General features: G+C 60.4%; 1 protein-coding gene across 5 annotated transcripts in view; it reads right to left on the bottom strand.

The window, feature by feature from the left end:
• Positions 1–10,528, bottom strand: part of NFATC1 (nuclear factor of activated T cells 1) — a 141,652-nt gene that overhangs the window by 45,645 nt on the left and 85,479 nt on the right. For 3 of the 5 annotated variants that reach the window (XM_024350944.3, XM_063796111.1, XM_016933952.4), the window contains one exon: positions 65–754. In XM_024350944.3, coding sequence (XP_024206712.2) covers positions 65–754 — 690 coding nt within the window. The remainder of the gene's footprint in view (positions 1–64; positions 755–10,528) is intronic. The other 2 variants (XM_024350945.3, XM_024350946.3) reach the window with 1 other exon arrangement.

Raw genomic sequence — 10,528 nt, 5'->3', positions numbered from 1 at the left:
CCCTCCGTGAGCTCACGCCATGGTGCCAGGCGGGGCACACATCTACATGGCTGCGGGCACTCACCGTCATCCAGGTACAACTGGTCCAACTCTTCAGGCTCTCGCTTGACTGTTACAGGAATAGGGGCCAAATTAGGACTACCGTCCTCATGCACCTCTGGCAGCAGCCGTGGCCCGGCAGTCGGAGACTCGTCCCTGCGGACCGTGGACGGCGGGTGCTGCGGGCGGCCCGTGGCGGGCGGGCACGCTGGGCTGCAGGGCTGCAGGCAGGTCGGCTCTTGGGTGGCAGGCGGGAGTGGAGGAGAGGGGCTGCTGGGGCACAGCGAGTGTTCGAGACCAGGGGGGCAGCTACTGCTTGGAGGCGCACTCACCTGCTGTGGCAGCAGGGCCGGGGGTGGCTGCCCGGGCGAGCCGGGGTGCGTGGCCACTGGCCTGGGCACGTCCTGGACGGCAGGGGCCTCTCCGGCCGGCTGCGGGAGTCCGAGGTGACAGTGGCCCGGGCTGGCAACGCCCTTGGTGTAGGCAGCGGGAGAAAGGTCGTGGAGCTTGGGGCTCATGCCGGGGGCCGCTGGCATCAGGGTGCTTCTCTGCGGACAGGGCGGGAAGCCGGCCACGAGGCAGGAGCTGGGGTCGGGTGGCATTGCGAGCTGCTGGCTGTAGTATGGTCTTGGGAGAGGACTTAACCCCTGGCTCACCAGTCCACAGGTTGGAGCAGGCTCATAATCATCAGTGGGTTCTGTTTTTATAATTGGAACTGTGAGAAGGAAAAAAAAATTAAATAAACACAAGTTGCGGATGAGTGTGATCAGACAGGCTTGTGGCTGGGGCACCCTCCACAAAACCAACAGGGCCCTGACTGGGTCCCTCTGTCTCCTGCCTGGTTCTCCCACCCCATTAAAAAAAAAGGCGTGAGTCATCGGCCGAGAGAGTCGCAGCTGGTTCTAATACTGGCGAGGACTGTTTTCCTTGGAACCTCCTGCAGCACTAACGTGCTATAAAAGTCCACTTGCAAACTGCAGTGGGAGTCCTGGACCCAGGGGCCTGTGGGTTTGCAGGAATCAAAGCGAAAGTTTCAACGTGGATGCACGACTGCATTTCTGCTCCCGACACTCGGTTTGATAAATGTCTGCACATTTGGTAAACTCGAACACAGAACAAGACGGCTTTCAGGAGTCAGTAAAAATCCAACTGCAAAGGTGAACGACTGCTCCAGGAGAGAAGCCGTCCGTCACTGCGAAAGAAAAACACTGTCGTGGAGGCTGGACTGCCTCCACGGTGCTCCTGAGTCCCCTTCTAAAGGGACGGGCTGTGTGGAGGCTGTGACCGGGCAGCCTTGGATGGAACAGGGGGCTCCCGAGTTTCTAGAGCTTTCTCCCACCCAGCCCTCCCTAAAAGTCCGGGGCTTTGGGGAAGAGCCCACAGGGCGGGTGCTGGGTCCCCAAGGCTGCTCTGCCAGGCCCGGGCCAGAGTGGACACCGGCTCCCAGCCCGCGCCCACCCCAGCCTTTGTGCCCGCTTCTGTGGGGGTGTTGGGAAGCAAACAGGCAGGGTGTGCAGTCAGCAGGAGCGGCGAGGCGGATCCCAGCCGGCATTCCTGCGGTTGCTGTTTTCCTGTTGGTCTCAGGCCTCTCGTGCTACTTAGAGGAGACATCAGACGGCTCAGTGGCTCTAAAGCTCTCACAATGGCGCACGTACATTCCTAACAGACGTGTGGTGCCACTCTGAGCGAATGCTACGCAGACGGCAAGCTGTGAGTGAGTCTCCTCAGCCTGTTTCCTCCTCCCCGTGGGCTGCACACTGGTGGGTTTTTGGCAGCAGGGTCGGCCACAGGGAGGGAAACTCCCCTCCTGTCACCACCTGGGGGCCTATGCGTGGCCCCCAAAGCCAGTACACAGGCTCCCGGTGCAAACACTCGCCACCACAGAGAGCCTGGCAGCCTCCTGCAGTAAACAAAAGCATTTCCACAATTCGAGAGAAAATATTTAGCCCCGGGCTTGAGCCCGTGAGTCCATGCAGCCGTTCCCCGCCACCGCTGGGTGCCGAAGAGTCCACCAGCAGCCGCGAATGATGGAGACGGCGTTTTCCTGCAGCCCGAGACGCCGGAGCACCTGTGCCACGTGCGGCCTCCCCTGCAGCCGCCCTCTTCCCCCCCGCACAGGTCCCGGCGGTCGTGAGGGCAGGCGCAAGTCATCCGTGGTGGCCAAGCCACCTTCCCGCCACACTGGAGGCATCACAGGGACTGACCCATATGGGCCGTTCCCAGCTGTAGGATCTCACCAGCCTGAGTTTGCAGGACGTCAACCAGAGCTTTCCACCCAGGGATTCCCAGTGGAGTTGCTGCATTTTGTTGCTTTTGTGCTGACTTTTCAAGTCTCTACTTTCATTCACTCATTCAAATCTTTCTATCATCCACCCTCTGAGTAGAAAGATCGAGGTTTAAAGCGTCCGCCCTGTACACTGAGTAGAAACATCGAGGTTTAAAGCATCTGCCCTACACAGAGTAGGGAGACTGAGGTTTAAAGCGTCCACCCTGCACACTGAGTAGGGAGGCTAAGGTTTTAGAGGGGGTGGGTGACCAGGAGGTGGGGACGTCCAGGAGGCAGGAAGAAAATCACGGGGCCATCATGATTCCAAGGCCTTCCCAGGACGCAGCCTGCAGCTCACTGACCAGGGCCCATAAAGCCACACTCTGCTGAGGGTCGTGCCAGGCCTTCCTGGGGCTCTGCAGCCCAGGCATTCCCAGCCTTTGGCCTGGGGCAAGTCCAGCCACAGTGAACTGGGGGAGTGCAGCCCAAGCTGTGAAGCTTGGAGGATGAAGCCAGGGGCTGCCTCTGCAGTGGTGCCCAGGGCAGGGGAGGGAGAACGGGTGTGCTCCCCCCGCCTCGTCAGCCACCCCACCCTGCAAGCGCCGCCGAGGTCACGCTGGAATGACACCCCAGGACCAGGTCACGCTGGAATTACACCCCAGGAACCAGGTCACGCTGGAGTGACACCCCAGGAACGAGGTCACGCTGGTGTGACACCCCAGGACCAGGTCACGCTGGAGTGACACCCCAGGAACCAGGTCACGCTGGAGTGATACCCCAGGACCACGTCACGCTGGAATGACACCCCAGGACCAGGTCACGCTGGGGTGACACGCCAGGAACGAGGTCACACTGGAGTGACACCCCAGGAACGAGGTCACACTGGAGTGACACCCCAGGACCAGGTCATGCTGGAATTACACCCCAGGAACAAGGTCACGCTGGAGTGACACCCCAGGACCAGGTCACGCTGGAGTGACACCCCAGGACCAGGTCACGCTGGAATTACACCCCAGGACCAGGCCACGCTAGAGTGACACCCCAGGACCAGGTCACACTGGAGTGACACCCCAGGAACGAGGTCACGCTGGAGTGACACCCCAGGACCAGGTCACGCTGGAGTGACACCCCAGGAACCAGGTCACGCTGGAGTGACACCCCAGGACCAGGTCACGCTGGAGTGACACCCCAGGAACCAGGTCACGCTGGAATTACACCCCAGGAACCAGGTCACGCTGGAATTACACCCCAGGAACCAGGTCACGCCGGAGTGACACCCCAGGACCAGGTCACGCCGGAGTGACACCCCAGGACCCGGTCACGCCGGAATTATACCCCAGGACCAGGTCACGCTGGAATTATACCCCAGGACCAGGTCACGCTGGAATTATACCCCAGGACCAGGTCACACTGGAGTGACACCCCAGGACCAGGTCACCCTGGAATTACACCCCAGGAACCAGGTCACGCTGGAATTACACCCCAGGACCAGGTCACGCTGGAATTACACCCCAGGAACCAGGTCACGCTGGAATTACACCCCAGGACCAGGTCACGCTGGAATTATACCCCAGGACCAGGTCACGCTGGAATGACACCCCAGGAACCAGGTCACGCTGGAATGACACCCCAGGACCAGGTCACGCTGGAGTGACACCCCAGGAAAGAGGTCACGCTGGAGTGACACCCCAGGACCAGGTTATGCTGGAATTACACCCCAGGAACGAGGTCATGCTGGAGTGACACCCCAGGACCAGGTCACGCTGGAATGACACCCCAGGACCAGGTCATGCTGGAATTATACCCCAGGAACAAGGTCACGCTGGAGTGACACCCCAGGACTAGGTCACGCTGGAGTGATGCCCCAGGACCAGGTCACGCTGGAATTACACCCCAGGAACCAGGTCACGCTGGAATTACACCCCAGGACCAGGTCATGCTGGAATTACACCCCAGGAACGAGGTCACGCTGGAGTGACACCCCAGGACCAGGTCACGCTGGAGTGACACCCCAGGAACCAGGTCACGCTGGAGTGATACCCCAGGACCACGTCACGCTGGAATGACACCCCAGGACCAGGTCACGCTGGAGTGACACCCCAGGACCAGGTCACGCTGGAATTACAACCCAGGAACCAGGTCACACTAGAGTGACACCCCAGGACCAGGTCACGCTAGAATTACACCCCAGGAACCAGGTCATGCTGGAATTACACCCCAGGAACCAGGTCACGCTGGAGTGACACCCCAGGACCAGGTCACGCTGGAATGAGACCCCAGGAACCAGGTCACGCTGGAATTATGCCCCAGGACCAGGTCACACTGGAATTACGCCCCCGGACCAGGTCACACTGGAATTACACCCCTGGACCAGGTCACGCTGGAATTACACCCCTGGACCAGGTCACGCTGGAATTACACCCCAGGACCCGGTCACGCTGGAATTACACCCCAGGAACGAGGTCACGCTGGAGTGACACCCCAGGAACCAGGTCACGCTGGAGTGACACCCCAGGACCAGGTCACGCTGGAATTACAACCCAGGACCAGGTCACGCTGGAGTGACACCCCAGGGACCAGGTCACACTGGAATTACACCCCAGGAACCAGGTCATGCTGGAATTACACCCCAGGAACCAGGTCACGCTGGAATTACACCCCAGGACCAGGTCACGCTGGAATTACAACCCAGGACCAGGTCACGCTGGAGTGACACCCCAGGACCAGGTCACGCTGGAATTACACCTCAGGAACCAGGTCATGCTGGAGTGACACCCCAGGACCAGGTCACGCTGGAATTACACCCCAGGACCAGGTCACGCTGGAATTACACCCCAGGACCAGGTCACGCTGGAGTGACACCCCAGGACCAGGTCACGCTGGAATTACACCCCAGGAACCAGGTCACGCTGGAATTACACCCCAGGAACCAGGTCACGCTGGAATTATACCCCAGGACCAGGTCACGCTGGAATTACAACCCAGGAACCAGGTCACACTGGAGTGACACCCCAGGACCAGGTCACGCTAGAATTATACCCCAGGAACCAGGTCACGCTGGAATTACAACCCAGGAACCAGGTCACGCTGGAGTGACACCCCAGGAACGAGATCACGCTGGAGTGACACCCCAGGACCAGGTCACGCTGGAATGAGACCCCAGGAACCAGGTCACGCTGGAATTACACCCCAGGACCAGGTCACGCTGGAATTACACCCCCGGACCAGGTCACGCTGGAATTACACCCCAGGAACGAGGTCACGCTGGAGTGACACCTCAGGAGCAGGTCACGCTGGAATTACACCCCAGGAACCAGGTCACGCTGGAATTACACCCCAGGACCAGGTCACGCTGGAATTACACCCCAGGAACGAGGTCATGCTGGAGTGACACCCCAGGACCAGGTCACGCTGGAATTACACCTCAGGAACCAGGTCATGCTGGAGTGACACCCCAGGACCAGGTCACGCTGGAATGACACCCCAGGAAACAGCTCACGCTGGAATGACACCCCAGGAACCAGGTCATGCTGGAATGACACCCCAGGACCAGGTCACGCTGGAATGACACCCCAGGAACCAGTTCATGCTGGAGTGACACCCCAGGACCACGTCACACTGGAATGACACCCCAGGACCAGGTCACGCTGGAATGACACCCCAGGACCAGGTCATGCTGGAATTATACCCCAGGAACAAGGTCACGCTGGAGTGACACCCCAGGACTAGGTCACGCTGGAGTGATGCCCCAGGACCAGGTCACGCTGGAATTACACCCCAGGAACCAGGTCACGCTGGAATTACACCCCAGGACCAGGTCATGCTGGAATTACACCCCAGGAACGAGGTCACGCTGGAGTGACACCCCAGGACCAGGTCACGCTGGAGTGACACCCCAGGAACCAGGTCACGCTGGAGTGATACCCCAGGACCACGTCACGCTGGAATGACACCCCAGGACCAGGTCACGCTGGAGTGACACCCCAGGACCAGGTCACGCTGGAATTACAACCCAGGAACCAGGTCACACTAGAGTGACACCCCAGGACCAGGTCACGCTAGAATTACACCCCAGGAACCAGGTCATGCTGGAATTACACCCCAGGAACCAGGTCACGCTGGAGTGACACCCCAGGACCAGGTCACGCTGGAATGAGACCCCAGGAACCAGGTCACACTGGAATTATGCCCCAGGACCAGGTCACACTGGAATTACACCCCCGGACCAGGTCACACTGGAATTACACCCCCGGACCAGGTCACACTGGAATTACACCCCTGGACCAGGTCACGCTGGAATTACACCCCTGGACCAGGTCACGCTGGAATTACACCCCAGGACCCGGTCACGCTGGAATTACACCCCAGGAACGAGGTCACGCTGGAGTGACACCCCAGGAACCAGGTCACGCTGGAGTGACACCCCAGGACCAGGTCACGCTGGAATTACAACCCAGGACCAGGTCACGCTGGAGTGACACCCCAGGGACCAGGTCACACTGGAATTACACCCCAGGAACCAGGTCACGCTGGAATTACACCCCAGGAACCAGGTCACGCTGGAATTACACCCCAGGACCAGGTCACGCTGGAATTACAACCCAGGACCAGGTCACGCTGGAGTGACACCCCAGGACCAGGTCACGCTGGAATTACACCCCAGGAACCAGGTCACGCTGGAGTGACACCCCAGGACCAGGTCACGCTGGAATTACACCCCAGGACCAGGTCACGCTGGAATTACACCCCAGGACCAGGTCACGCTGGAGTGACACCCCAGGACCAGGTCACGCTGGAATTACACCCCAGGAACCAGGTCACGCTGGAATTACACCCCAGGAACCAGGTCACGCTGGAATTATACCCCAGGACCAGGTCATGCTGGAATTACAACCCAGGAACCAGGTCACACTGGAGTGACACCCCAGGACCAGGTCACGCTAGAATTATACCCCAGGAACCAGGTCATGCTGGAATTACAACCCAGGAACCAGGTCACACTGGAGTGACACCCCAGGAACGAGATCACGCTGGAGTGACACCCCAGGACCAGGTCACGCTGGAAAGAGACCCCAGGAACCAGGTCACGCTGGAATTACACCCCAGGACCAGGTCACGCTGGAATTACACCCCCGGACCAGGTCACGCTGGAATTACACCCCAGGAACGAGGTCACGCTGGAGTGACACCTCAGGAGCAGGTCACGCTGGAATTACACCCCAGGAACCAGGTCACGCTGGAATTACACCCCAGGACCAGGTCACGCTGGAATTACACCCCAGGAACGAGGTCATGCTGGAGTGACACCCCAGGACCAGGTCACGCTGGAATTACACCTCAGGAACCAGGTCATGCTGGAGTGACACCCCAGGACCAGGTCACGCTGGAATGACACCCCAGGAAACAGCTCACGCTGGAATGACACCCCAGGAACCAGGTCATGCTGGAATGACACCCCAGGACCAGGTCACGCTGGAATGACACCCCAGGAACCAGTTCATGCTGGAGTGACACCCCAGGACCACGTCACACTGGAATGACACCCCAGGACCAGGTCACGCTGGAATGACACCCCAGGAACAAGGTCGTGCTGGAATTATACCCCAGGACCAGGTCACGCTGGAATTATACCTCAGGAACCAGGTCACGCTGGAGTGACACCCCAGGACCAGGTCACGCTGGAATTACACCCCAGACGTCACATTCAGTCGTCACAACAGTGAGGCCCACTGGGCCCCATCTGAAGACAACGCTCACGCCTGGCTCACGAGGGTCTATGGCTCTCAGCCCCGCACATTCTCCTTAGTTCGGGCTGAAGAAGGTGCACGGGCCTTGGCAGCGCCGGGGCGGTTCCTGCGAGGAGGACTCTGCCTTCAGCCACCTGAATGTGGCTGCCTCTGGGGCTGCCCTCTTCAGCTGAGGGTTCGCAGATGGGGCAGAGCCCCAGGACTGCCTGTGCAAGTCAGGGGGCTGCGGAGGACACGGCGCCCTCATGTTGATTGGGAAACCCTACCCGCCTCGTTTTACTTAGAAAATCGAATATCTGGGCCCTGGGCTGCAACACTTTTTTGAAGGGGCGGCAGGAGGCGGTGCCTGTGGACGGTGGGGCTCTAACTGCTGTCTGGAGACCACAGAGCTGGAGTCATTTTCATCCAGGGCACGCGTCTTGGCTTAGGCCATGGCGCCCCCAGCTCTGCGGACGCAGCTGGGCCTCAGGAACTGCCCCTTCCTGCTGTTCCAGCTTCAAGCATGTGGTAAATCCAGAAATGATGAGTCCACGACAAAGCCAGACGATGGGGAGCCCCAGAGGCAGGGCTTGGCCAAGGGCTCTCTGTGAACTCAGGCCTGCGCCTTTGAGAGGTGCAGGGGTCACTGGAAACAGGCCCAGATGTGGGAGTGAGACGCCGGTGGGCACCCACATCTCTCCTGCTCAGAAGATGCAGGTGTCCCGAATGGCCAAGCCTCCATTCTAAATTAGGCTGGTAATTTTCAGAGTTTAGATCTTAAGCAAAAGCACATGGCTGGAAGGTTAAATTAATACCCTGTTGGGATCCTCTCTCCGCTGCACGGGATTTTCAGCCAGGGCCCAGAAACATGGCCAGGCATGGGGGCCAGTGCGCCTCTTCTGTGAAGTGTCCCGAGCGCTTTAAAAACTCTCACCCACCAGCTCTGGCGGACACTAGAGGCCCCGTGCACAGCTGTCCTGTAAATCAGCCGCCCCACGGGCCAAGGCCGGCTATGCCAGAGAGCCGCTGGGGCTGGGGCAACCGGGTGGCGTCTGCTGCTGCTGGCTGGAGAACGTCAAGAACACGGCTCAGACACGGCCCGTCTAAAACCGCGGTGGTGCCGGCATTAACCCCCGCATCTCTCCAGCCACTTGGATTCTTCCTGGGGAAGTCCTGACCTAGGATGGTGGTGGCGAGGGGCACAGGGCTCTGGGACACGCGACCCACCTCCCCAGGATGCTGGCGGCCGGCAGTGGCATCGGGACGCACGGGCTGCTTGCCCTGCGGGTTTGGAGCAGGCCCAGCACTGATGCATCCACCACCCCCAGGGGCAAGCAGAAGGCCCAGTGGACGCTTCGCTGGGACCCCACCAGGTTGGCAGCTCCTGTCCCCCCACCCACAGGCAGGCGCTCCCTCTCTTTCTGAAGCCCGGGGCTCCAGTCCACAGAGGCTGTGGCAACACGCTCCTCTCAGGAATAAACTCGTGTGCCTACCTACTGCTCCTCTTCCGCCCAGAGCTATTTGCAGGGAGCTGGGGGCAGCTACTTGAAACCTGGGATCACCGCACGTGCCCCGCCCACGACGGCATCTTGTGAGTCTGGAGAGCCAGTCCAGGTCCCTTGGCCCGGAGCTGGCAGCATGAGCTGCGGACGTGGTCACCGTGCTTGGAAGGTGGCCCAGGCTGACCCTGCAGGTGCGGGCCTGTTCCTGCCGCAGTGCCCCTCCCTGGGCTGGGGTCTCCACGCGGCTTCTCCCAGCCTTGCCCATGAGGTCTGGCTCAAGTCTGGGGTTGGCCGGATGGTTTCTCAGCCCTGGCAGCGGCGTCTTGTGCCATCCCAGCTGCTCTGAGGCTGCCTCCCACCGGGACCGGGCCTTCCCCAGGCGACTGCCCCATCTCCCTGTCCTTGCCCCAAGGGGCACTGCCGTGAAGCACAGCCAGGGACAAAGGGCCGTGGACGGCAGGGATGCGCGAGGCACCCGGCACCCACAGGGGACGTTTCAGGATGGCCCCGCCTGACCCGCTGGCCTATGAGGATGCAGTGGGATGTTGTCTGCTAAGTCACGTCCTGGAGAGCTGCAGCCTTCCCAATACAGAGAGAAGCTGGAAAGTGCAAACTCACCTTCACAAGCAAAGGAAAGCCACACGGCTGCTTCCACACCCCAGCATCTAAGAAGCTTAAACACACGAACATACTGCACCTGGGCTTGGCCTAAACTGTGCTTTTTGTGTGGGTTTCAGAGAAGATGGATGCCTGCTCTGTAAATCAGAGCCTCGTAAGACGCATCCTATCAGTGAGGAAGTGAGCGAGCGTCTGCACGAGCGCCTGGGAGTCTCGCCCGTGGAGGGGGGCCGCACAGGCCCAGTTCACGCTGTCGCCCGTGGAGGGGGCCGCACAGGCCCAGTTCACGCTGTCGCCCGTGGAGGGGGCCGCACAGGCCCAGTTCACGCTGTCGCCCGTGGAGGGGGCCGCACAGGCCCAGTTCACGCTGTCGCCCG

Source organism: Pan troglodytes, chromosome 17 (genome assembly GCF_028858775.2).
Source record: "Pan troglodytes isolate AG18354 chromosome 17, NHGRI_mPanTro3-v2.0_pri, whole genome shotgun sequence".
Lineage (NCBI taxonomy): Eukaryota > Metazoa > Chordata > Mammalia > Primates > Hominidae > Pan > Pan troglodytes.
The sequence above is the reverse complement of the archived record's forward strand: the minus strand, read 5'-3'. Positions and strand labels throughout refer to the sequence as shown.